Source organism: Mustela lutreola, chromosome 7 (assembly GCF_030435805.1).
Source record: "Mustela lutreola isolate mMusLut2 chromosome 7, mMusLut2.pri, whole genome shotgun sequence".
In the NCBI taxonomy this organism is placed as follows: Eukaryota; Metazoa; Chordata; class Mammalia; order Carnivora; family Mustelidae; genus Mustela; species Mustela lutreola.
In genome coordinates, this window is record NC_081296.1 from 141,713,365 (window position 1) to 141,739,970 (window position 26,606).

The 26,606-nt window shown below is 48.5% G+C and overlaps 1 protein-coding gene and 1 long non-coding RNA gene across 2 annotated transcripts in view; one reads left to right on the top strand and one right to left on the bottom strand.

The window, feature by feature from the left end:
• Window positions 1-9,359: 9,359 nt before the first annotated feature.
• LOC131836918 (uncharacterized) lies at window positions 9,360-16,381 on the bottom strand. Its single transcript, XR_009355850.1, has 2 exons — window positions 15,790-16,381; window positions 9,360-12,414 (listed from the first exon to the last, which is right to left on the bottom strand). It is a non-coding gene; the product is annotated as an uncharacterized LOC131836918 (long non-coding RNA).
• Window positions 16,382-16,748: 367 nt separating this feature from the next.
• The window catches only part of MAP3K9 (mitogen-activated protein kinase kinase kinase 9), a 70,782-nt gene continuing 60,924 nt past the window's right edge, over window positions 16,749-26,606 (top strand). Inside the window, exons 1-2 of the mRNA XM_059182937.1 lie at window positions 16,749-17,506; window positions 24,759-25,172. Of these exons, the coding sequence (XP_059038920.1) occupies window positions 17,101-17,506; window positions 24,759-25,172 (820 nt within the window). The 5' untranslated portion in view covers window positions 16,749-17,100. The remainder of the gene's footprint in view (window positions 17,507-24,758; window positions 25,173-26,606) is intronic.

The following is a 26,606-nucleotide window of genomic DNA, read 5'->3' on the forward strand; positions in this document are numbered from 1 at the left end:
CACATGCGAAAAAAGCACTACCAGGATATTGAAGGCCTGGTTACTTATCAAGTAAAGACAATTGGGAGTCTCCTGGTGGAATGTTACATTCCTGCTATCAAGCATCCTTGTTAATGAGATTTAGGTTTAGAAGAAATTTAACTTTATTTACTTTTCCTTCTACCTCCGCCTCCTTCCGTTTTTCATGGAGGGGAGGGTGACATTAGGGCTATTGATAAGGTAACTTCTTTGTTGTAAATCTCAAGGACATTTGCAAACCAAGGGAGACTCCTACCTTGCAGGACTGTGATCTCTGCAAGTTAACTATTTATCGTTTTATGGCAGCCAGGGGTGCCTGAGGAATGCTACACATATGGAGGGGAGCGGGTGAAGAGGGGGGGTGCAAGGCGCCAGCCTTTGCTTTGTCCTCAGCCAGCCTCCTGCTCCTTCAATACCACTTACCTTCCCTGCACCTGACTCTCCCAATCTGTCAAAGAAGAGGGCTGGATTCATGGTCTGCTGTTAGGGATTCTATGAATCTTACTTTGGGAGACAACGTTAATGAGATAACGAATGCCTTTTCATGAGGGATTGGGCTTTAGCTGGAAAGAACACAGAGTGTCCAGTAAGAACATTTCTGACTTGGGGGCCTGGCTGGCTCAGTTGGAAAAACAGGCAACTCTTGGTGTCTAGTTTGAGCCCCACATTGGGGGTGGAGATGAACGAATAAGTAAGCTTTAAAACGGTTGGGGGGAGCCTGGGTGGCTCAGTTCGCTAAGTATCTGATTCTTGATCTCCGCTCAGGCCTTGATCTCAGGGTCGTGAGTTTGGGCTCTGCCAACAACAGAAACGACAACACAAGATGTATGACAAAAATCACGGGCCTGTCTCTTCAAGCATCACTGGTATCTGCTCTGGAATCTGGGTCCTGATGCTTCTCCTTTGCTTCGGAAAGGAACAATACGTGGCTTGGCAGAATGGGGAACAGGTGTGGAAGGCGCTCACAAGGGCTCTGGAGAAACGACAGACTTGCTTTCCCGAAATAAGTGTGAGCCTTCAGCCAAAAGACACGTGTAGATTTCCATACATTGAAAAAACTCACGGTAAATATAGATTCATTAAAGGGTCTGAAAACCTGGATCTAGGCTCGGAGCGAGGCTGGCCTTTGTCCTTGTCTGCCCTTTCCTTGTCTTTTCTTCACCCCCCATGAGCTTTATCTGAAAAGACGTGCCAGGACTCTGGTTATAAATACCCAATCGGCTAATAGAGTTCAAAAGATATTTATTTTTTTGAGAGGTGGATACTGGAGTGGCTACAGCTTTAAAGGGACAGCTGAACAATTGAGTGCAGGGCACGGACCGCCCCGAGCTCAGCGGGCGGCTGGGATCTTTTCTATGTGCTGCTGCTGCTGCGGGATGAACCTCTGTCCTTGTCTGGGCTCAAAATTCAGATTTCCCAGGAAGACATTCTGACCGCCCAGCTTGGGTCCTAGGTCCACCCCCCGTGATCAGGGGAGGGGTCTGTGATTTGCAGCCTCACCAGCAGAGCATGGGCAAGGTTGGGAAAGCCCTCCCCAAGCTCTGTGCGTGGTAGGAAAGGGGTCTAGCAGATGCTACCAGAAGGGGGAGTGGGGAGGGTGAGGCAAGCATCGCAGTGCCAAAGGCTCTGAAACTCCTCAGGGACAACTGCAAGAGACAGCAAGTTCAGGCAATACCAATGTGCTCCCAGGGCACAACTTGTTAATTTCGGGAGCTGTGCGGGCTGGCCGGCCAGAAGGCTGACATCCAGTTTATATCATAGAAGGTAGAGCCAACCCTTGCTTCTTAGGAGGCTTGTTACGGTTGGCATTCAATAATATTCTTTAACGGAGTGGCTGGCAGAATGAAGGGATGGTGCAACTTTTCCTTGGGCGAGGGGAGGGCTTCTGTCCTGAGTTGAATTCATTTAGAAACTGCCTAATTAGGAATCTTTCTGTTGCAAGGGATTGAAGCCCATCAGAGTTATCTTTAGCAAAAGATGGTCCTTGCTGGGATAGATCGGCCGGCAGGCAGGGACAGACACGAACCTCGTCCCGAATATCAGGGAGCCTCTGGTCTTCTCTCCTCTCCCAGCCTCCGCTCCGTCTTCCACGTAAAGGTGGCGGCGTGGCCGTCTTTCATTTTCAGTCTACCTAGTCAGCAGGTGGCGGTCTGTGCCTCCATGACCTGTGTCTCTGCTTCTCAGAGCCCAGGGTGACTGAGACCACCATACCTTCATTCCCATCCCAAACCCAGAACAGGGACTCCCCCTGGCCCAGCTTAGGCCAGGGGTCTGCCCCAGACTCAACCAACCAAAACGGCCCACGGTGCTTGGCGGAGGTGGGCTGGGCAGGGAACGCCATTACATTATGAATCGGGCTCTAGGAGCAGTCCTTGGAAAGAAAGGGGGGGTGTGAGCCGACAACCCAATCGCTGTCTCCTGTAGAAGCCAAAATAATCTTTGCTTACATTTGTAAAATTTGCTTATATTTGTATAGTGCTTTAAGAATGCTTGATTCTTTTCTTTTTTTTTTAAGATTTTATTTATTTATTTGACAGTTGGCACAAGTAGGCAGAGAGACAGGCAGAGAGAGAGGGGGAAGCAGGCTCCCCGCTGAGCAGAGAGCCCGATGCGGGGCTCGATCCCAGGACCCTCAGACCATGACCTGAGCTGAAGGCAGAGGCTTAACCCGCTTCTTGGCCCGTGGGAGGGAAGGCGAATCGGGTCAGAGTCTTTCTTTCATAGCTGCTGGCTCTCACTGTGCTGTGGTCTCTGTTTTCCAATTCCTGTCTTCCCCACTTGACTTTACATTTATGGAGAGCAGAGGCCATATCCTGTTTACCTCTGCTTCTCTCTCCCCAGTACCTGGCCCTGGGCTCCGTACCTGGCAGCATTATTGATGCTTATTCGTGGAATTCCCATTTTTAAAGGCGAGAAAACCCAGGTGCACAGTATTACAAAACACACAAGCCCACAAGGGCCCCCAGTTGTGCAGGGGTTTACCCCCGGTTGCCAGCTGAGCGAGAGGGTCTGCCACGGCCCAGACAGATCATTCTTGAAGGTAGAGCCCTGGCGTTAGATTCCTCCAGAACTGTCTGGACTCTCCAGAAAGGGTCTTTGCCAGAGGTGGTGGACAAGCAAGCAAAGGAGGCAGGTGATTAACACTTTCATTTCCTTGGGACTTGACTCAGCTCCCATAGCTGTCGGACGCTTGAACTTGATGGGAGAGAAAGGAGGAAGAAGCTGAGGGGAACACCACTGCTGGGGCAAGTTTTCTACTATGGACAGGAAGCAGCCAGGGACCCCGACAAGGGTTTTGTGGTCTCTGTCCTAGGCTAGATCTTCCAGTTCTGCCACTTACCAAATGACCAGTCACTTCAGCTCTTTGAGTCCATCCTTCCTGGGCTGTGCGACGGCTCAACAAGAAGATGTAGGGGAAAGCCCTTTGCAGATGGGAGATCATTATATCATACTATTATCTCTCTCCATGCCAGGAGGACATACCGAAATTGTGCCCCACAAAGGTAAAGAGGCCAATCTTCTCTCTCAAAGGTCCGATGGTCCAAGATGGGAGCAGATGGCCGTGCCAAGTGCTGGGGGCTCTGAGCGTGGGTCAGTTCCACGTGACCCTGAGAGGAAGTGTCCTGTGTGTCTTTAGGATACCCAGGAAAGGGTTCCCAGCGTGGGAAGCTTTGGAGCCAGGTGTGAAAGGAACTCACTTGGCAGAGGGAGTAACTGTCCGCAAGAAACAGTGCGATTATGGCAGCGTGGTTATGAAGGGACAGAATTACCAAAGGGCCCCGAGGGTGACATTACCACCATCAGACGCTGCTGGGGTCCCACACTGATGCTGCATGGGCCACGCCCGGCAGTCTGCTCTCGGGGTACCAACCAAGAAGGCTCTTGGAAGCCCCAATCTTGATTCCTGCTCCCCAGATTGCTGGTGGCCTCCGTTCCTCTGTCAGCCTCATTTCTTCCGCACCAGGAGAGATCATGAGAAACAATCCAGTGCTGTCCTCTTGCACTGCGAGCCCAATGGCATGGAAAAGGCAGCTGTGAGCGAGAGAGGCTCCCGCTGCTAACCAGGGAGATAGAAGCCGGGACAGTTTCTCCTAGGGTTCTTAGTCTCTGCGAACAGGCTTCTTTACTTCTTTGGTTCCTTTTAAGTTTCAAATCTCCATTTCAGGTAGTACTTGCGGTATTCCTTATTTCCATGTAATGTTTCAAGTCCTTTCTTGGCCACAGGTTATGAAAAGGAGAGAAGCGGACAGGAGGGAGCAAAGAGAGAAGGTGGGTACCAGAGTCTTCATGGACAAAAAGAGAAACTTCCTGGGCTGTCAGTGATTCGGGGCACACAACCCTCCTACCCAGCAGAAAGGCTCCTTATCCAAACCACAGACCTGGGGAGAACCAGGACCACTATTTTCGTAGCCAGGGACAGGAAGGAGCCCAAGGATATAATTTTAAGGGTTTCAAGGTTATCAAAATAAATAGCGATTATCTTCCTCTTTCCTTTCCTTCTCACCTAGCCCTATTAGTGACTTACTGTCTTGGCCCCGGGAGAAAGGAAGGAAGACAAACCCGAGGGCACGTGCAGGCCCAGCTACCGCCCACGAGGCGCCTGTGCATGCAGAGCTGCAGGGGGAGGCAGGGGAGAGAGGGGGTCACGGCTGCGGTAGTGGGAGTAACAGGAGACAAGTGTGCTGACTGAGGGTTATTAATAGGCACCGAGACCTATATTTACAACCGGTGGCTTAAATTAGGAGCAGAACAGTCACACCTAGCCAAATCCTCACCCCACGCCAGAAACACCTGAATTGTGCAAAGTGGTCATGCTTCCCCCGGCTCACCCAGGTCCGTGAGCAGGCGGCCGCGGGGCGGAGTAGGGAGATCTTGGAGATCTCCCCTTGCTTGCTCAAGAGGTCTGCTGCGAGTCTGCCCCCGGGGCACAAGCAGTCCAGCACGGAGCACCAGAGCACCGGGTTGCAAACATCAAAAACCGAAGCTCAGGCCAAGCCTCGTGGAGGTTTTCGATCCCTCCACATCCAGCCCGCGTCTGAATGGGGAAATTGTTCCATTTCTCCAGGAGAGAAAGCGTCTACTCACAACCTGCCAGAGGCCCCGAGGTGCAGTATGGGAATGTCAACGTCCAGAGGCCAGGGACAAGCCCCAACCCTGGCACAGGAGGATGGCTCCGAGGGCTGCGAGTTCCCAAACACCATGGGGGTCTGAGTCTGAACCTGACAGCCTCTGCACTGTCCTCGGGCCCAAACACACAGATCCTCAGTCGGTCCTCCGTGCCAGATCAGAACCTCTGGGCTAGGGATTCTCTGCAGGGAGGCTGGGCTGCATCTGAAGTTGAGGGTATAATATACGCAGGGGGTTCAGCTTGCCCCCACCCCCCCAGCTTGGATGCCTGGGCTCAGTCTCTGAATTCGGGAGGAAGAAAGGGAAGGCGAGGGGCTAATGGGTGAATGGGCTGCCCAAGGTGTCAACGTGGGAGAGAGAGATTCCGAGTGGGAAAAGCTTGGGAATCCAAGGGAAGACTCACGACTGGGTCTGGTGTTTCTGCCACTTCCTACGGCATCATCACACTGAACAGCCTGTGGGAGCCTCAGTTTCCTTATTGGTAAAGTTGGCTAAAAAAGAATATCCACTTACAGGACTTTTTTGAGGGCCCAAAGAGGTGACATAATCACTTCTGCCTTTATGAGGGCTGCTATATCCTATGCATTGGTTTTATTTTTAAAGATCTCATTTGACAGAGCACAGGCACACAACGGGGATGGGGGAGGGAAGAGTGGTGGGGGTAGGAGCAGAGGGAGAAGCAGGTTCCCCAGGGAGCAGAGCTCAATGTGGGACTCAATCCCAGGACCCTGGCATCGTGACCCAAGCTAAAGGCTGACGCTTAACCCACTGAGCCGCCTAGGTGCCCCTCAGGGCGCTGATTTTAGTGTTTCCCATGTATCAGCCCACTGAATCCTCAAAATCACTTTAGACCTGGGGGGTTTGCATATATGCAAACTGATCAAATTTTACACATTGGAGGGATGCAGTTCTGCGTATATTATACCACAGTGAAGCTTTTAAAACACTTTACAAGGTAGGCATGATTTTTTTCTCCCTATTTTGCAGTTGAAGAAACTGAGGCTTAGCGGAGAGTTTAATTCTCGCAGACCAACAGCAAGACATAGCAGAAGTGGGACTCAAACCCAGGCAGTCTGGCTTCAGAATCTCCCCGTTTAATCGGTGCACCAGGGCTTACCTGTAAAAGTGTCTTTGGGACTGCAAACCACTGTGTAGAGGTCAGTTGTGGTTCTACTCAGTGGCACGGCTGGTAGGTCAGTGGCACTGTCTTTGTGTAACAAGTGAGGGCATGTGGATCGGTTCCTAAACTACTGCCCGGTACTCAGCAAGCGCTCAGTCCCGCTGCCATCCCTTGTTCTTGTCCCCCAGAGAGGACATGATGCAAAAGAAGGAATGTCAATTCCACCAGGGACAGAGATATTGTGAGGCATGTCGAGTGCAGGAAATAAAATAATGAAGAGATCACACAGCTGTAAGCAATTGCACCTGTCCCGGGCATCCACAAAATCCAAGGAAGCAAAGAAGAGAAGTCCTCAGACGGGGGTCTCCTCTACCCCTGGTAAGACAGGAAGCCCAGGGCAGTTTCCCTGATGTTCCACAGGCTTGGCGGGCCGCCCTCTGGGGCTCCCACCGACCTCACGCGGGCTCCATCCCATAATCCAGGAAACACGCAGCCGTCCTACTGAAAGCCTAACCAGTGCGGGGGGACTCATGTCTCATGTCTGTGAGCCAAAGGTTAACAGCTTTCCACTATGTAAGGCAGAGCCGCTTTAAAAGGGCTCTTTGGGTGGAGAAATCGGGAAAGCCCAAGGCTAAAACAGGAAGTATTTTATCACTGGGGCCTGGCTGTTTTCTAGTCATTAGGGTGTCCTTAGTCACTTGACGGAGGCTATGTTTTCACTGAGTGTTCCTATTTAATGGGCCTTGGCTGAACTCCAGACCTACACAGTCAACCGCGGGCCTGACCTCTCCACTGTGGTGTGGACTAGGGAGCTCACACTTCAGCAGGTCTAACGGAGACTCCCCCCAGTCTCCCGGAATGGTAACACTCATGCCCCAAACCTTGGCGTCCGCCTCATCTCCTCTCTTCCATACTCCTGGTCCCTCAGCAAATTTCGTTGTGAAATGCCAATTGAATATTACCCCCACCTTAAAAGACCACCAGAGACGTGAGCCAAAGCCAACCAGCAAGGGTCGTTTATTGCAGGTTCAAACCTGGACCTCTGCGCCGCTTGTTGCCGATAACGCCGAGAGGTCCAGAGCTGGGTTGGTGCAGGATTTTTATAGACAGATACAAACAAGGTTCGGGTGGGGCTGAGCTGATTGATTGATAGTTTGAACAGGCATACTTGGCGTCAGTGGATTGGGTCAGGGGACCCCGCGCGAAAGCAAGACAAAGCAATCTTACAGAAGCAGAACTGGCCGGTTAGCCCACACATGCGAAAAAAGCACTACCAGGATATTGAAGGCCTGGTTACTTATCAAGTAAAGACAATTGGGAGTCTCCTGGTGGAATGTTACATTCCTGCTATCAAGCATCCTTGTTAATGAGATTTAGGTTTAGAAGAAATTTAACTTTATTTACTTTTCCTTCTACCTCCGCCTCCTTCCGTTTTTCATGGAGGGGAGGGTGACATTAGGGCTATTGATAAGGTAACTTCTTTGTTGTAAATCTCAAGGACATTTGCAAACCAAGGGAGACTCCTACCTTGCAGGACTGTGATCTCTGCAAGTTAACTATTTATCGTTTTATGGCAGCCAGGGGTGCCTGAGGAATGCTACACATATGGAGGGGAGCGGGTGAAGGGGGGGGTGCTTTGTCCTCAGCCAGCCTCCTGCTCCTTCAGTTGCTCTACCCATGAAATGGATTTTTAAAAACTGGGGCCACATTGTGCCATACCCATGGTCACCTCCCTTGTCCAACCTGCTGTTATCTCTTGCTAGGGTCACCGAAGAGACTTTCGGGTTAACACCTGGAACTGGAAGCAGCTTTGTGGCAAGCGAGGGTCGGAAGAGGGCCTGAATATTTGGGTTCAAGACCCGGGTTGATGACACTTGTCTGGGTCTCTTTCCACAGCAAATAGAAGGAGCGCCACCCAGTGGCCACTAAGGGTACTCTCGGCACTTCGATTGTAAAATTTGCCTCCATACCCCTCACCACCACACGGGCGCTGCAGTTGTCTACCACCGTCTCTAAGAGGGCGTTGCCATGCCAATCCCGACGGGAACAGCCCGCCTGCTGGGCGCTGTATTTCTCCTGCACACCTGTGAGAGCTGCTCACTCATCACCTCTCTCTGGTTTGTTTCAATAATAAATAACGAAAATCATTAAGTTGATTTTTTTTTTTTCAGAGAAGAAGGCATAAATCTCAAAAGCAAGTGAGTGGAAATTTCAGCGAAATCTTTGTCACCAGCGTTATTTTTATTTTTATTTTTTTTAGATTTTTATTTATTTGACAGAGACACAGAGATCACAAGTAGGCAGAGAGGCAGGCAGAGAGAGAGGAGGAAGCAGGCTCCCTTCTGAGCAGAGAGCCCGATGCGGGACTCGATCCCAGGACCCTGAGATCATGACCTGAGCTGAAGGCAGAGGCCCAACCCACTGATCCACCCAGGCGCCCACCAGCGTTATTTAAAGACCAAGCTGAAAAGCTGGAAAACAAAGGGAGTCAATGCCAGTGTCAGGTGAGGCCCAGCTCTATACTACATTAGTTCTTTTTCTTTCTTTCTTTTCTTTCCTTTTTTTTTTTTTTTTTAAAATATTTATTTATTTATTTATCTGACAGAGATCACAAGTAGGCAGAGAGGCAGGCAGGGGTGGGGTGGGCGGGGTGGGGGGGTGGTGGGGAAGCAGGCTCCCTGCTGAGCAGAGAGCCTGACTCAGGGCTCGATCCCAGGACCCTGAGACCATGACCTGAGCCGAAGGCCGAGCCACCACTGAGCCACCATGCGCCCCACTACATTAGTTCTAAAAGTAAGTAGCTGCGTATTTGCTTGCATATAACCAAGAACGCCCCCTCTAGGAGGTAGGGAGGCTGGGGAGGAACAGGATTATTTATCTCAGAACTTTTTTGTTTGCTGAAACAGCCATTAAAGACTCCTCCTTATAAATAATAAATAATATAATAAAACAGACTGTGAACAGTTCGTGGCACACAATAAGCCCCAAATTCATAGCAGTCATTAATATCGCTGCATTCTAGCTCTACCACCTCTCCGATGAACAATAACGCTTTTGGCGTGAAAATTACTTTTGATTACAACAAATAAAAATGACTTTGTGATTCTTTATTCTGGTTACAGACTGCTCATGTTCCACTACTCAGTGCAGAAGTAACGGAAAAGGCTTTAATATGTCCCAAACGCACCCGCACGCACACACGTTTGTGGTCACACGGTATTGGTGAAAAACAAAATTCAACTGAGTAAATTTTGATGATCTATTGCCTTTATCCAACGATTCACGAATTGGGCCACATCCCAGCTAGCAGACAGAAAGGAGCTCTGGGGAGCTGTACAAAATGAAGGGCTCTTGCAGGCAGAAGAGCAGGAACAGGGAAGTTAATTGGGCAACAAGTGAACTGGTTACAGCAAGATCACTCTCCTTTAGGGCATGGCCGGGGTCTATCCGGCAGGTGACCTCACTAGCCCTGACGAGGTGATTCCTGAGTGACCCGGTTAAGACTCCACTTCTGTGAGAGGCTGAAACTGTAAATAAATCTCAATTTGGTGACATGGGGTTTAGCATAAGGGCCTCCATTTGGGGCCTGTTGTGTTGTTTTTAACAGTATAAAGGCTTTTTTCCCATTAATTTTTCATTTATCATTATACTAAGCACATTACCACATCATCATTAATCATCGTTGATCATAATGCACTTCTTTGATTACAAATGAGTACATTCTAGTGGTAGGAAATACTGAAGCGTACAGGACAAAGATAAAGAAGAAATCATTCCTAATCCCATCATCCAGACTGAGATAATTATTCATATTTTGATATCTTTCTTTCAATAATATTCATGCAAATATATTTTCCATAAAATCAGGAATATATTACATATAAGATTCTTTCTCTTGATTAACTTATTTTAAAATTATTTTTAGATTACAATAATTTTCCTGTCTTTTTTTCATTTTATGTGATCATTTTTTCCTGTCATTATATGTTCTTCAAAACCCCAGTCACAGGGATGATTTTGCTCTTTAATTTCTCTCTTGTTTTGATTGTTTGGGGCCCTTGACTCAAGTACTTAAGTGGCGGGCACCTGGATGGCTCAGTGGCTCAGGTCATGATCTCCAGGTCCTAGGATCTAGCACCATGTTGGGCTCCCCACCCAGCTCACTCAGGGAGAAGTCTGCTTCTCCCTCTGCACCCCCCCAAATAAATAAAAAAATATTAAAAAAAAATGCTTAAGTGGAATCCTTGCAGAGCCATGGCATGGTTGGAAGAGGTGTAATTTCACGAGGGCTGTTCCATGGGCTAGGCCTGCACTAGGCTGAATGGAACAGAATTCTGCTTGACCTTCATTCCTTGAGTCAAGGCTCTGCTCATTGTTAACACTGCAACTTGCTCTCCAGACACATGATATTTATGTATTTATTTGACAGACAGAGATTATAAGTAGGCAGAGAGGCGGGGGGAAGCAGGCTCCCTGCTGAGCAGAGAGCCCGATGTAGGGCTCAATCCCAGGACCCTGGGATCATGACCTGAACCAAAGGCAGAGGCTTTAACCCACTGAGCCACCCAGGCACCCCCACATGACATTCTAAACAGCTGCCTTACTTAGTCGAGTTGGCTTCTGCTTCGAGATTTCATAGCAGAAGGGAGGAAAATTTCTTACCATGTTTCAATGTTTCAAGCCCCATTAACTCTCAGAAGATAGGAATTTAAATACTATCGGTTAAGATAAGAACATTCACTACTGAGTATGCCTGAGGTCCTGCTGGGAATGGTCCTTACTTCATCTGATCTCACATCCAACTCCTTTTACACAACAAGGGATGAAACAGAGGCTCAGAGAAATGCAACCCTTTGTCTACAGTCCCTGGTCCAGGATGGGAACCCAAGTGTTTGGCTCTGAAACTTCTGTTCCAGCAGCCCCATCACACACCTTCCCAAAGCATTTCCTGAAAATCATATTTAGTGCAGATGGAGTTTACGAAGCAGGAACGAGGGCTCCTCTCCTCAGATGGTGAGAGGTGGGGGGGGGGGGGAGCCTGGTTCAGAAAACCTCCATGTCTGCCTGAGGGATTTTTGGGCCAAAGTGCTAATCTATAACTCAAGAGTCCCCCTGGGGTGCCTGGGTGCCTCAGTCAGTTGAGTATCTGCCTTCAGGTCATGATTTTGGGGTCCTTGGGATGGAGCCTCAAATCAGGCTCCCTGCTCAGTGGGGAGTCTGCTTCCTCCTCTGCCTCTGGTCCTGGCTTGTGCTCTCTTGCTCATTCTCTCTCTCTCTCTCTCTCAAAAAAAAAAAAAAAAAAAAAGTTCCCTTTATCTGCAGGGGATATGTTTCAGGACCCCCATGGAGGCCCGAAACCACAGATCGTACTGAATCCTCTGTATATTGTGTTTTTCCTACACATGCATACCTGTGATAACGTTTAATTTATACATTAGGCAGTAAGATGAACAGTAATAATGTAACGATTATAACAAGATACTGTAATAAAAGTCACGTGAACGCCTGCTCCTCTTGGCCATGGGCAGCCAACGCTGCAGAAAGCAGCACCCGACATGGGGGCGGTTACTCTTGTATTTCCCAGAAGAACCGAGGGGAGCACGATGTACACTTACCAAGGCCTATGTTAGGCTCAAGCAGAAATGACGGTAACCACTCTTTGGTAGACTCTGTGCTGAGCACGTACTAGACATCGGGTCCTGTAATCATTCCTGGAGGCCAGGAGGACACGTATTAGTATCCCCAGCTTCCTAAAGAGGGTCTGGGACACCAGGGGGTTGCCCTGCGTAAAGGCCATCAGCAAGTATGGATTTTGTCCAGGGTTCAGGGTTCCAGGGTTCCAGACCTAACCACCGGTCTGCTTCTTTTCCCTTCTCCTTGCTTCATTAAGTCAATTTAATGATTTTCGTTATTTGTTATTGAAACAAACCAGAGAGAGGTGATGCATGAGCGGCTCTCACAGGTGTGCAGGAGAAATACAGCGCCCAGCAGGCGGGCTGTTCCCGTCGGGATTGGCACGGCAACGCCCTCTTAGAGACGGTGGTAGACAACTGCGCCGCCGTGTGGTGGTGAGGGGTATGGAAGCGAATTTTACGCTGGAAGTGCCGAGAGTACCCTTAGTGGCCACTGGGTGGAGCTCCTTCTATTTGCTGTGGAAACAGAACCAGACAAGAGTCCTCAATCCTAGGTCTCCATCCTAACTCCCTTCTTGTCTGCCTTGCCTCCTCCTTTCTCCCTCCCTTCTGTCTTCTAGAGAGAAAGACCATAGTGGACCTCCCAGTTCTCCCGGTCAAGAAGCCTCTGCAGCTTTCTAGGGTGTGATGAAGGCTGTTTCTGACACTGACGAGCCCCGGAAAGAAGCAAGTGAATGCGTTGACTATGTAGCGGCTGCTAAGCTGCACGCTGGGAGCTTCTGGATGACTTGCGTCATGAACCCTACAAACCTCTAGGAAAAGGAGTTTCGATTGCTGTGCCTATTTAAGCAATGAGGAAACTGAGGCTTAAACAGGCACCTTGCCAAAGTTGCACACTTTGTTTCTTTTTTCAAAAGATTTATTTATTTTAGAGAGAGAGCCTGAACAAGAGGGGCAGAGGGAGAGAGAGAGAGTCTCAGGCAAACTCTGCACTGAGCAGGGAGCCCCCCCGACACAGGGCTCGATCTTATGACCCTGAGATCATGACCCGAGCTGGACCCAGGAATTGGACACTCAGCCAACAATGCCAGCCAGACACCCCCAAAGTCTGTCTTAATGAACAGAGCCAGGATAAATCATGATCTGGTGTAAAAGTCTAGTGTGCAACTGTACCGCTGATGCCAGACTTTAGTGTGGTAGACAAATCGGCCTTTTTTGGGTGATATTTGTCAACCACTGGCCAAGAACTCAACCGTGGTAAAATCTTGGTAATTCCCTCTGATTTTCAAAGTCTTTTGCTACTGGCCCTTCTTTTATTTAGTCTATAAATGACTCCCTTCCAACACTCTCTCCTCTTTGCAGGCCGGTACTCCTGTCACCGCACTCACATTAATTTCCATGTGCACGCTTTCTAGTCTCCACTCCGTGAGTGACATCCGTCCTTCAATGCCCAGTGTAAGCACCTCTCTATGCATCCCTCATCTCCTCTGGTTCTAGGTGACAGAGATATTTCATTAGCCACAGCCCTGTGCAAAAGTTTTCAGTGATGACCTTTCATCTGCTAAACAAAAGCCAGGCGTCTTAGCTTGGTATATAAACGTGTACCAAGAGCAAGTAAGGTGCTAGGCACTCTCTGGGTGCTGGGAGAATTGTAGAGAACCAGACAGACAGGTTTCTACCCTTATGGTGAACAAACTGGGCATTAAATAATTACAAATAATCAACTCAACAATTATTAGTATGATTCAAGCAATTACGAGGCCCTCTAAAATCTGGTCTCAACCTATGTTCAGTTCCTTCTCGTCCTTTCTTCCATTCAGACGAGCCTACTCATTCCGACCCACCTCGATGGCTGTGCTCATGCTCTCCCTTTTTCCCTTCAGGCAGATTCTTCCCTCCTCCACCCCCTAAGCCCTTAAGGGCCAGCTTTGGTTCTGCCTCTTCCATGAAACCCTGTTAGACAACTTTTGCCCAAAGGATCTTCCCTCATTTGAATCCCTAGTGCTTATCCATCAGACAAGCATTTACTGAATGACTTCTTGAAATGTTTGATGACTTGACTCTCCAGGAAGTCCTAAACACATGCTATGGTCTTAAAGATTTATGTTGTATGAGGAGTTAGACTTTCCCTACTGAGAGGGATTGAGGATTTTTTCCCTCTTCTTCCCTGGGTGGGAAAGGAGTGGAGATCAGAAAAGCTACAGTGAGGGGCGCCTGGGTGGTTCAATCAGTTAAGCGTCTGCTTTTGGCTCAGGTTATGATTCCAGGATAGTAGGATTGAGTCCCACTCTGGCTCCCTGCTCAGCAGAGAGCCTGCTTCTGTCTCTCCCCCTGCCTGCCTCTCTCCCTACTTGTGCTCTTTCCCATTCTCTCTCTGTCAAATAAATAAATAAATAAAATCTTAAAAAAAAAAAAAAAGAAAGAAGAGAAAAGCTACAGTGAACCATAGGAAATTACTAATAAGCAAAGTGACAATAAAAATGGCCTAATTACTCATAATCCTACTACTTGAAAGATATCTACCACTGACAACTTTCTACCTTCCTACTTTTTTGTTTCTGTTTCTATTTCTGTGTGTGTGTGTGTGTTTAGGAGGAGTTCCTTTTTCCTCCTAATTAAAATTTTATCAAGAAAATCTTTTTTCACGGGGTGCCTGGATGGTCTGCCTTTGGCTCAGATCATGATTTCAGGGGCCTGGGATTGAGCCCTCCCCCTCCCTGCTCAGTGGGGGGAGGGTCTGCTTCTCCCTCTTCTCCCTCTGCCCCTCCTGCTGGTCGTGCTCTCTCTCTCTCTCAAAAAACAAACAAACAAACAAACAAACAAAAAACCTTAAAAAGAAAAGAAAATCTTCTTCTTCTTTTTTTTTTTTATGGTCTTTTAAAATGGAGTAACTCTACCCCCACTTACCTGCTCTTCTGCTTAGGGTTGGATTGAATGAAACCTAGAGAATTTACTTAAAGACTCATCCATAACTTTTCCAGCTCACTGATCCTGTGTACAATAAGAATCTGACCATTAGTTTTAGGGCATTTACTCAAAAGTCCTTTCTCGAAACCTACATTGGATGTTCTCCAGAGCAGTACTCTTACCTACTCCAAAGGTGTGGGATGCCTCCGGACACCAGACTTTTATGCAAACCATGCAAGGTGGGGCCTGCAAGAACTCGGATCTTCCAGTCTGCACCCCTCACATAAAGGGGGAGCAGAATGAACTACAGGGCTAAGTCCTTGCCCAAGATCGGGCAGCTGATGGGGGCAGGGCCGAAGATGCCAGCCCCGATTATTTTTACAAATTGACGGTCCCCAGTTTGTCTAACGATCAACCTCAAACTAAAATGAAACAGAAAATACTCAGGGAAGCCCTAACTCTTGCTAACCAAATCGTGTTTGTTCCTACCACTGAAGGGGAAAAGGCAACACAGTTTGGTAGAGACTGGGTTAGATCCCCCAGCCCTGACCTGTTGTGAATAGGTCAGAAAACTTTCTCCTTGGAAATTTACATTACTACGATAGGATTAAAACAAAGAAGAAATATTAGGGTCCACTTATCTCATTCTTTTTGAAAAATTTTTCATTTATACTTGAGAGAGAGAGAGCAGAGAGGGAGCAGCAGACCGCCGCGGAGCAGGGAGCCCAAAGTGAGGCTCCATTCCAGGACCGGGGAATCAGGACCTGAGTCTGAGGCAGACACTTGGCCGACTGAGCCACCCAGGCGCCCTGTCATTCGTTCTTAATGTTTGAGAAACGAGGATAACAAAAGGATGTAGAAAAGATTGGCCCTTCATCATGAACTGTATCATTGGCTTGTAAGCATATGGCATCTTGGTTCTTATCTGATTTCTGGAGGTCACCACGGTCCGAGCAGCAATTCACTCAAGCAAAAGAAACTCACAATTGTAGGAAAACTGGGTCTGTTCTAGGAGACCAAGCCCTCTTCACGGACAGCTTTTAAGCTGAGCTTTCCGGCCTCCGTTTGAAGCCCCAGCAACGCGGTCTCTGGTTCTCTCCGAGTTCTGGAAAGGGACGGTATGGGATCTCCTTTCACAGGAAGCCAGCAACGAGGGAGCTGTGTGAAAGGGCGAGTGCTTCTGAAGAACATTCCCATGGGCCCAAGGAGGGCCTTACGGAGATGAAAAGTTTCCTGGGTGGGAGTGGGGCCGGAGTGGAAGCGGATCCACCTGGTTGTACGGGGGCAGAAGGCCACCCAAGAGCGGGGAGAAGCCAACTGTAAGAGGGAGCCGCAGAAGAGAGGGCGCTGGCGGGGGAGGTACGAGCTCCCTTCTCCTCGGCTCACTCTCAAAGGCTCACCTCGGGATCAAGAGCACAGGTGCTGCCCAACGGGCCCCCGCGCTACCAGAGCAAACAAAGGGCGCGGCCTCCTCCAGCCTTTTCCGTCCGAAAGGAGGCTCGGCCTTACCTTCGAGGACCCACCCATCCCTTCTCGGGCGCCCATCCAATGGGGCCGCAGCCTCCTCCTGCCAGGAGGTGCTGAACTCTCGCAGGAAATGGACAGGTACCACCGACCAATGGTTGGAGCTGCCGCGGGCCAATGGGAGAGGGAAATGGGTCGACCTGGGGTTGAGAGGGGGAGCCCGCAAGAGGGGGCGGGGCCCGGGGGCAGGACACGTAGGCGCAGGGGGTGGAGAGGGGCGGGTCGGTGGCTGGCGGGGCAGCCCCAGCCGCGGAGATAGGAACCTGCGGACGGCCGGCAGCGGCCAATGGGAGGGCGGGTTGGCGTGGGGGGGGGGGGTGGGGTGGGCCCGGCGCCGGGCGGCTCCGCCCCTTCGGGTCCGCAGGGCTGGGGCGGAGCCAGGCCCGCGTCAGGTGGTCCCGGGCGTGCGGGCGGTGCTGGGGGCGGGGCGCGGCGCGGAGAGGGGAGCGGCGGCCGGCGGGCGGCGGCGGGCTCGGGCTGCGCGAGCAGGTACCCGCGGCGGAGGTGGCCAGGCCGCCCCCGGGGGGCGAGCACGAAGGCGGGGGCTCCGGCCCGCCGCGCCCCCATGCCGCGGTGAGCGCTCCAGCTCGGCGCACTTGTCGCCGCGCCAGCCCCAGCGAGCCGGCTCTCCACGCCCCGCCAGCCCGGGCCCTACCTGCGGCCGCCGTCGGGGGAGGGGGGTCCCCCCAGCTCTGCGGAGCCGCATGAACAATAGGCGGCGGCGGCTCCTGCGGGCGGCGGCAGCCCCGCACCCTATGGATCGGCCGCTCCATGGAGCCCTCCAGAGCGCTTCTCGGCTGCCTGGCGAGCGCCGCCGCTGCCGCCCCGCCGGGGGAGGATGGAGCGGGGGCCGGGGCCGAGGAGGAGGAGGAAGAGGAGGAGGAGGCGGCGGCGGCGGCGGCCCCGGGGGAGCTGGGTTCCGATGCACCGCTGCCCTACTGGACGGCGGTGTTCGAGTACGAGGCGGCCGGCGAGGACGAGCTGACCCTGCGGCTGGGCGACGTGGTGGAGGTGCTGTCCAAGGACTCGCAGGTGTCCGGCGACGAGGGCTGGTGGACCGGGCAGCTGAACCAGCGGGTGGGCATCTTCCCCAGCAACTACGTGACCCCGCGCAGCGCCTTCTCCAGTCGTTGCCAGCACGGCGGCGAGGACCCCAGTTGCTACCCGCCCATTCAGTGTAAGGCGAAGGCGGGGCCGCGGAGCCGGGCGGGGAAGGGGGGAGTTGGAGGACTGGGTGGGGGGGGAGGTCGCAGAGCGGGTGGGGAACGATTGCCCGGGGGGTGGGTGTGTGCGCGCGCGCTCGGGCTGCAGGGGCTGCTTTGGTGGGTGCGCTGGGTGAGATAGAGACGCCGCAGGCCTTGCCAGGAACCTCAGGCGCTTGGGCTTCTTAACCTTCATCTGACCACCTCAGCTGCTCTCCACATCCTGGAGCCCTAGCATGAGAATCTCCCCATGTCGCACTCCCGGCTTCCCCAAATCTGGAAGGGTTTCAGGCCAGCTGGTAGTTTCTGTCATAACCTTAGTCCCCAAATCAGGGACCTTCCCGACCTCTTCTACAGCCTGTCCCCGCCCCTTCAAGGCATTTGCTTTGAAGCGGATGGGGGTGTCTCCCGCAGGGCTGGCTGGGCTGGCTCTCAAGTCCCGGAAGCCCGTGCGAACTCAAGGCTGAAGTGTCTTTGAAATGTCGTGTTGATTTCTCGGATCGCAGTCTTGTATCTCAGAAGTTGTACCTTTAGGAGTCTCAGTGAGTGATGTGCTGAGCAGGGTGCGAGTGTGTGAAGAAGCCGGTGGTGATGGGTGCAGAAATGATTGGAGAGGGAAAAGTATGTCCTTCCCCCGTGAGAGATCAGGAGCGCAAGGTACAGTGGCGAAATCCCAGTCCCTTGACACCCAAGCTGTTCAGATACAACGTTTTCTCCTTTCTTCTCACCCTAGATCCTTGCCTATATTTGGTATTTGCCAAATCTCAAGGGGATCATGCCCACGGGTCCCTCCCAGGGCCTTTCTTCCAGTGTCCTGGTTTTCACCAATTTCCCAGGAGCCCCCTGTTCCACACCCTGCAATGATATTTCCTTTGTTTTTTTTTTCCAAAGCAGTCAAATTGCCATTGGAATCCCTGAATCAGTTCTGCTAGGTGGCTTTAGGAGATGTAAATATCTACTCGTGCAGTTGACACTTATATTTGATTATTCCCACAATTTCTTCCCTGCTAAAAAGTATTGTTAATACGTATTTATTATTGTTTACTCAATATTTTGTCTACTTTGCATTTTAGTTAATTAAAGAAAATCGTTACCAAGCACCAACTTTTAGGCATTTAGTTTTTAAATTTCATTTGTAATATTTATCTTTCGGTCCTGTAACTTACTTTCACCTGGACAGTTGTGTTACTTTATTTAAGATGTTTTCTTTAAATACCATCACTTAATAAGAAAAGCATAACCTCTTTCCTTATATTTCTATTCACCTTCTTTATTGGTGTTTTGACCATCAAATTGGTGTTCAAATTCTTAGTTCCCTTTGTTTCTGTCTCCCTCACATTCAGTGTAAAACTTCCTGTTTCTACATCCTGACCTTTATAATGCCTGGAGGGAACAAATGATTTTAAATGGTTTCTGGGTGTTAATTCATTTTGGCTCTAGTACTGGGAAGGTGAAGACTAAGGGTCCTAGTGTATGATGTGGTGCTGAACTTGGTCACATACTGAAAGAAATACTGGAAGAATGGTCTAGCATATTAGACACAGTGCAATTTTTTTATGCATAAGTCAAAGGTTTGAGGTTCTTTTTTTTTTTTTTTTTAAAGATTTTATTTATTTATTTGACAGAGAGAAATCACAAGTAGGCAGAGAGGCAGGCAGAGAGAGAGAGAGAGAGGAGGAAGCAGGCTCCCTGCAGAGCAGAGAGCCCGATGCGGGACTCGATCCCAGGACCCTGAGATCATGACCCGAGCCGAAGGCAGCGGCTTAACCACTGAGCCACCCAGGCACCCGGTTTGAGGTTCTTTATGGTTACATTTTATGATTTTTTTTTTTTTTTCTGTGCAGCTAATGTCAGAGTGGGAGAGGTGTGTGAGGCTTATGAGCAGGAACTCTGTTTCTTCCATCTCTGTGCCCCCAGCTATCAGAGCAGTCGGTGTGAATATGACTTGGGCTGGAAAAACTCACCTGCTGAATACCAGCCGTGGCCAGGGTGTGCTACGTTAGGAACTCCTTCTCCCTTAGGTACCCAGGACTTAATCTTTATTGTCACAAAAGTTACCTTCGATAGGCTAGATTCCTGATTCTAGAACTCAGATAAGAAAGTAGGAAGTACTTTGTGCTTGTGAAAAGAATTGACTTGCACATGACAGGCGAAGGCCCTGGTAAGTTATCTTATGTAGTCTCATCAGAAGTTCGGAACTTGACTGGAATTAATTCTTGATAATTCAGAAAATTTAATTCCATTCAAAAATCAATTCGAGTGCCTAGCAAAAGATAGATACTGGATTAAATTCCAGGAGCTAGGGGAGCCTAGGTGGTTGAGTTGATGGAACATGCAACTCTTGAGCTCAGGATCGCGAGTTTGAGCCCTGCCATGGGGTACAGAGATTATTTAAATAAATAAAACTTAAAAAAAAAAAAACCCAGGAGATAAAGGAATGATAAGATAAGGGGGTGCTTATAAGTCACACCTGAGGGGGATTGGTGATATAAATACACCATGTTGGCACAATGCTTTGATAAAGATGAACTCGGGAAATTGCTAACAGGTACTCTGATGGGTGTCCTATGTCCACCATTTCAGTTAGTGTCACTTGGAAAATAAAGTGATTGAAAACCTTGTCTCCAGAGACTTGGAATGAAATTGAGCCACTGACAGCTTTTCCCCAGTTACCCTTTTGAACTTCTCTTCTGGGGCATGAATTGTGACATTAGATTATGAATAGCAGACTGTCAGTTAAGTAAGAATGTTTTAGTTTTAAATAATGCTTTTCAGATAGAAAATTTTGTTTCAAACTTTACTCAAAATAGAAGAGGGGGAAATTACCAAATTTTGTGACAAACAGGAAATATAATAGATATTCAGAAATCATCTGATATTTATATAGTGCCTTTATGCCCTCCTGTGTGGATAATGAAAGCTTAGCTCTCCGTGGGGCTGACAAATATAAATAACATAGGAGCTCACTCATCTTTTTTTTTTTTTAGTGAAAGAGGGAAAATGTACAGTTCCAAATTTATCATCTTGGGACATATACAGTCCTGGGTATTAAAAAAAAAAGTTTCTGTTACAGGAGAATTGTGTCTGTTTTCAAGCAGGGCATAAATTAAGATTATTACTAATTAACATTTTTTTTCTTGCATCCACTGCAAATCTAAGGATATATTTTCAGGTGTACTTGGGATTTTTAAAAAATTTATTTATTTGACAGAGGTCATAAGACAGAAAGGCAGGCAGAGAGAGAGAGAGAGTGAGAGTGGAGGAAGCAGGCTCCCGCTGAGCAGAGAGCCCAATGTGGGGCTCGATCCCAGGACCCCGGGATCATGACCTGAGCAGAAGGCAGAGGCTTTAACCCACTGAGCCACCCAAGCGCCCCTGTACTTGGGATTTTTAAATGAGTGAAGTACTTGCCATTCACTTACCCAAAACCTACCGGAATGTGCCTATGTGTCTAGTTTTCAAGAATACAGCTGAGAGAGAATAACATCTTGACTGCCAAAATGAAAGAAGTAAGGTTTCATTCCTGATATTCCTGGAAATATCCATCCACAGAAACTGAAACCTGTGCTGAATGTGGCTTGACCTGATTCTTACTTAAAACCAGGTCTTGACTGCAGTGGGAAAGGAGAGTCCCACATTCTCTTAGCTGCGGCTGAAGGTCTAGTTCCTACCCAAAGGGACTTCTTCACAGGGAAGGGAAAATAAAGTACCTTCCCCCAGGCCCTGCTCATCTGTCTTCTCTCCACTTGCAAGCTGTGTTCTATGCCTTTCTTGAAGGCCGGTCATAATATTTCCTTAACTAGTTAGCAAGAACCTGAGAGGTTCATTTCTACTTCGAGAGGGTTTATTGCTGTCCCTTCCCGGCAGAGGTTTTCGGTCTTCTCTGAAATGCCATCAAAGGAGCTGTCCCTTCAGCACCCAAGTTCAGAATCACTTCTTTTAAATCCTTATACATTTAAAAATTTTCGCACGTCTTGTGTGTTCACAACTATGCTTCAGACCAGAGGAAAAGGTAGAAGAGAAAATACAACAGTTAATTCCGTTAAGGAAAAATCGGATATTCAGTTGAGGAAATGAGATGTGTGAATGGAAACTTGTTAAAGAGACAGATATCTTTTCATCAGTGTAAAAGCTGTTAGAAAAAGTGAATGTTCCTTCCCTCCATGACCAAGGAGACGCCTAACATAGTTTACATATTTCTCCAAGAGGGTTTCTTAACACTCCTTAGTATACACATTGTCTTTTAAATTCATATAGACAAGATAAGAATTAGTAATCAGGATTCATTTTAGAACCCAGATGCACTGAAGCTATTTTAAGCAGAGGAAATTTTAGGCACAGGAAACTGGGTGCTTACAGAATTGTTGGAAGGGCAGGGAGAAGGGGCTTTTAGTTGGACCTGTGAGAACGACTCCCAGAACACTGCAGACCTGGCCCACCCAGGAAGCTACTCCTTCTCTAATTGGAAACATACAGAATCAGGAGTTGGTGTTGAAGCTGTCGATTTGGAGAACACCCTGTTGTCATTGCTGTCCAGCTTAGGCAACCACTTGGCCTTGCAGGTTTCCTTTCTACATCTGCCCAGAGCTAGTGATTGGACACTGACATGCAGGAAAACCCCACTTGTCCAAAGTCATGCTTGGCTGGAGAAGCGGCGATAAGATGGTGTCCATCCCACTTCTGCCTTCTCTCTCTTGTGCATCTAATTGGCAGAAGCAGACCTGTAGCAGTCAGAGAGTCTGGGAAATGTAGTTCTTAGCTTTCTGGCCTTTGTACTGCACGATATACTAGAGGATTTTAGAGTGGGTTTGATGGTGAGTCTGCAGGACCAGCCGAAACATTTATTTTTTAAGAGGAGTGGCAGATGAGGTAAAAGCTTGAACAGTTGGAACTTTGGGGGTCAAGATGGGCTAGACTTTTCGTATTCTTTTGTGCATACTGCCACTTGCATTGTAAAAGACTAATGAATATTAGTCCTAGACAGGACGGACATACTCTAATTAAGAAAGAATAGAGTTTTGAGCACCGCCAGCATGTGAGTGGTGGTTGGAGATATCCTGGAGCTGGCTGCAGAAGGAAGAGAACAGCCAGCAGTGGGCACTTCCTCTTTTGGTTTTGCCAAAAGTTCAGAAATATATCTTTGTTTTCTTAGTTTTTTTTTTTTTTTAGCAAGCTGACTATATTCTTTCTGTTTCAGGAGATCCAGTGCATTAAAAAAAAAAAAAGTTCAGATCTGAGTTTGGTTTATTTCCTACTGAGATAGACCCCCCCCCCCCCCCTTTTACTTGACTGCCGCTTACCTGCTGAATGTTCAGCAGGGTGAGTACAGTGACGAGTAAAGCAGGCAGAGTCTACCCTTGTGGATCGCTCAATCTCGCAGGACGGCAGGCACTGAACAGGTTATTAAACCTTGTTGGGTCTTGCCAAACAGACTGTTATGGACGTGTTTGATGGGGGCCTGACCTCATTTAGGCGGGGGTTAGGAAAAGTTCCTCTAGAAGATTTTGTTTCAGCTGAGACCTGAGGGTTGGGTATGAGTCAGCCAGGTAAAGACAAAGAGACTGAGAAGACGGAGCACAGGGTTTTCACGAGAGAAACGTAACATAGCACTTTACTCCTATAGCAACGCCTTATCTAGCCTGAGTTTTCTAATCACTGGTGGCCATTGTGATCTGGCCATGGATCCCTTTCCAAATGGTGCTGAAGATGTAATCAGGTTCGTCCTCTTAGGTTCATCCTCTACATTGGAAAGGAGATGAGTGGTTGGGTGTGGTACTCGGGGACATCAGGGATGGAGCTATGACGCAGGTGACTTCTGCAGTGAGATGTCCCCTGGGAGGCTCCTCTCTGCACGTCTTAGTCACCAGCTCCTGGTAGAACCATGTTTGGAAAATATCCTCCCAATTTATTTCCCACCCTCCGTCTTTCCTGCTGCTCGTGTTTGCACCCTGTGCCTGCATGCCTGCCTTATTTCAGTGGCTCCTTAGTGGTTCCTCTTGCAGAAGGCTCCCTGGCCTCCAGGTTAGATGCCCCATGGCTGCCACAATTAATGTCCTCTCTAAGTCACAGTCTACTAGCACTCCCCTACTTAAAAATGCATGAGTTCTGGGGAGCCTGGGTGGCTCATTGGGTTAAGCCTCTGCCTTCGGCTCAGGTCATGGTCTCAGGGTCCTGGGATCGAGACCCACATTGGGCTCCCTGCTGAGCAGGGAGCATGCTTCCTTCCCCCTCTCTCTCCCTGCTTGCTGCTCTGCCTGCTTGTGATCTCTCTCTCTCTCTGTCAAATAAATAAATAAAATCTTAAAAAAAACAAACAAACACATGAGTCCTGTCATTCACAGTGTGAAATTTAAGCCACTCAGCATGACTCTAAACCATTTCACAACCGAGCTGACCCCAACAAGACCTTGAGCCTCATCTCCTTTCCCTGTACATATAATCCAGCCACACTGTGCTCCTTGAACTTCTTAATATGTGATATAGTCTCATACCTCTTGTTCTTGCTCATGACCTTCCCTTTGCCTGGATTGTCTTTCTCCGTCCTGATCTTTGCTGCCTGATGAGAACCCTCCCACTCATTTTTCTTTTTTTTAAGATTTTATTTTTAAGTAATCTCTACACCCAACATGGAGCTGAAACTCACAAACCCCGAAATCCGAAGTTGCACGCTCTCCCAACGAGCCAGCCAGGCACCCTCCCTCCCACTCATTCTTTAGGACACATTCCCTGAGTTCACTTCCCTGAGAAGCCCTTCCCACTCACCCTCTCAATCCTGTCCTGCAGTGGGAGTTGGTGGTTTCCTAATCTGGTCATATGGCTCTGAAGGCTCTTTTCACACTGTGCTTTTGTTGTTGTGTGTCTGGCTTGTCACTGGACTGTGTGCTTCTCGCCATCGAGTACACAGAAAAACGAAGAAGTCTCCCAAAAATGATCTCCCTCTATGTTACCTTGTATTAAAATGGTGTGTCATGGTATGACATTCTGCGTGATGTTCCAAGTAGAAATTATCACATGAATAGTTATTGAATGCCCACTATGTGCTAGTCGTTAAGATTAATGTAACAGAAAGTAGGTTAGCCACATTTCTTGCCTTGATGGAGCTTACCTTATAGAGGGGAGACAAAAAAGCCAAGGGAGTATAACTTCCTATGTTTACCTGTAGGTAAATGGGTGATTCCGTGGTGTTTTCAGAATGTTTTTGACTTCTTTTTTTCTTCTCTTTCTCAGTGTTAGAGATTGATTTTGCGGAGCTAACCCTGGAAGAGATTATTGGCATCGGGGGCTTTGGGAAGGTCTATCGTGCTTTCTGGATAGGGGATGAGGTTGCCGTGAAAGCAGCTCGCCATGACCCCGATGAGGACATCAGCCAGACTATAGAGAATGTTCGCCAAGAGGCCAAGCTCTTCGCCATGCTGAAGCATCCCAACATCATTGCCCTTAGGGGGGTGTGTCTGAAGGAACCCAACCTCTGCTTGGTCATGGAGTTTGCACGTGGAGGGCCTTTGAATAGAGTGTTATCTGGGAAAAGGATTCCCCCAGACATCCTGGTGAACTGGGCTGTGCAGATTGCCAGAGGGATGAACTACTTACATGATGAGGCAATTGTCCCCATCATCCACCGCGACCTTAAGTCCAGTAACAGTGAGTATGAAGTGATGGGACTGGAGGGCTCACGAGTAATTCTCTACTCAGTCAGTGGCTTCGGTGGGAGTGGATTCCGAAGGAATCTCAGTGGGCAGTGAAACAGGGCAACTCCTTATATAAAACCATTCCATCCTTGAGTTGAGATGTAAGGATGAAATGAGTGCCAGGGAAAATTGGTTTAGAAAGAGAAGAATGAGGCAGCCGAGGGGTTTGGAATAATCCGAAACTCATATTAGCAGGCAAGGGTGGCAGTGTGTAATTCTGATGCGCTGTGCAGTGTATATCCACACATGTAGATAGATAGATGCATAGATTTTTCCACTTTAGGGAAGCAAGCCTGTCATTACAGAAGGGCTTTCCGTCTTTGGTGGAACACCAGGTAACTACAACGCCTCTTTGCATTCTGCCTGACCACCCCAGCTTGAGGTACCCCCAGAGAAGGGTCTATAAGGAAGAAAGGGGCAGGTCATCTAAGCTGTGGGGCCGATTCGGGTGACAAAGTGCCCTGGGATAGTATGACCTGGCTGGTAGTATTGTGGACTCCTGATAGCCTACGGGTCTTATTAATTAATTGTTGTAACTACTTAGTTTTTAATAGCAGGGAACTGAGAAGTAACTGTTTATTAAACATCCAAGATCCATAAACTGGATTGTAAAGCAGGTGTTAGACATAATTACATGGTGAGTTGGTGGAAACCAGTCTCTTTCCTTGGAGGAAACTGCAGGCGCTGGGACTCTGCTGCTTTTGTGTCGTAATTTGTGCCTCTGTTGCCTGAACTGTGTGATCGAAAGGATGACATTTGTTTAATTGGAAATGCTTAAAATCGTTTCAAGCACCCTTTCTGGAGAGGAGGGCGTTCAGGTTTGGGGGAGGTGGTGTGGGTCGCGGAACTTCACTGTCTCCTTCTGCATTGAGCCCAGAATTCCTTCAGATTTTATTTTGTTCTGAGAGGTTCCAGATGTGGTTTATTTTCTGTTGACACTACTATGAACATTTACTTTTAAAAATACATTGTTGTTGTTGTTTTGCTGTTGGTTTTTTCTTGGACAGTTGTAATTATTTTTATTTTATTATTCCTTAAAATTTAATTTTTTTATTATTAACATATAATGTAGTGTTTGTTTCAGGGGAAAAATAGATTTTAAAATTATTTAAGTAGATGTTTGTACAAAAATTGGGCATTGTAGATAAAGAGAAGGTAACCAGTAATGTTTTCCTTCAGGGCGTATAACTATTACATTCCGCATATCCGCTCATGTGTTCTGTGTGCGTGACTTAAAAAATCGTTTTGGAAATCTTATGCTCGTTTTTACCCACCCGTTGGAGAGTCACAACTTCACTGTGTTTCGCAGACCAGGGGATGCTGGCCTGTTTCCCTTGGGTTTTCTTGTTTGTTCAAGATTTTATTTATTTGAGAGAGAGAGAGAGAG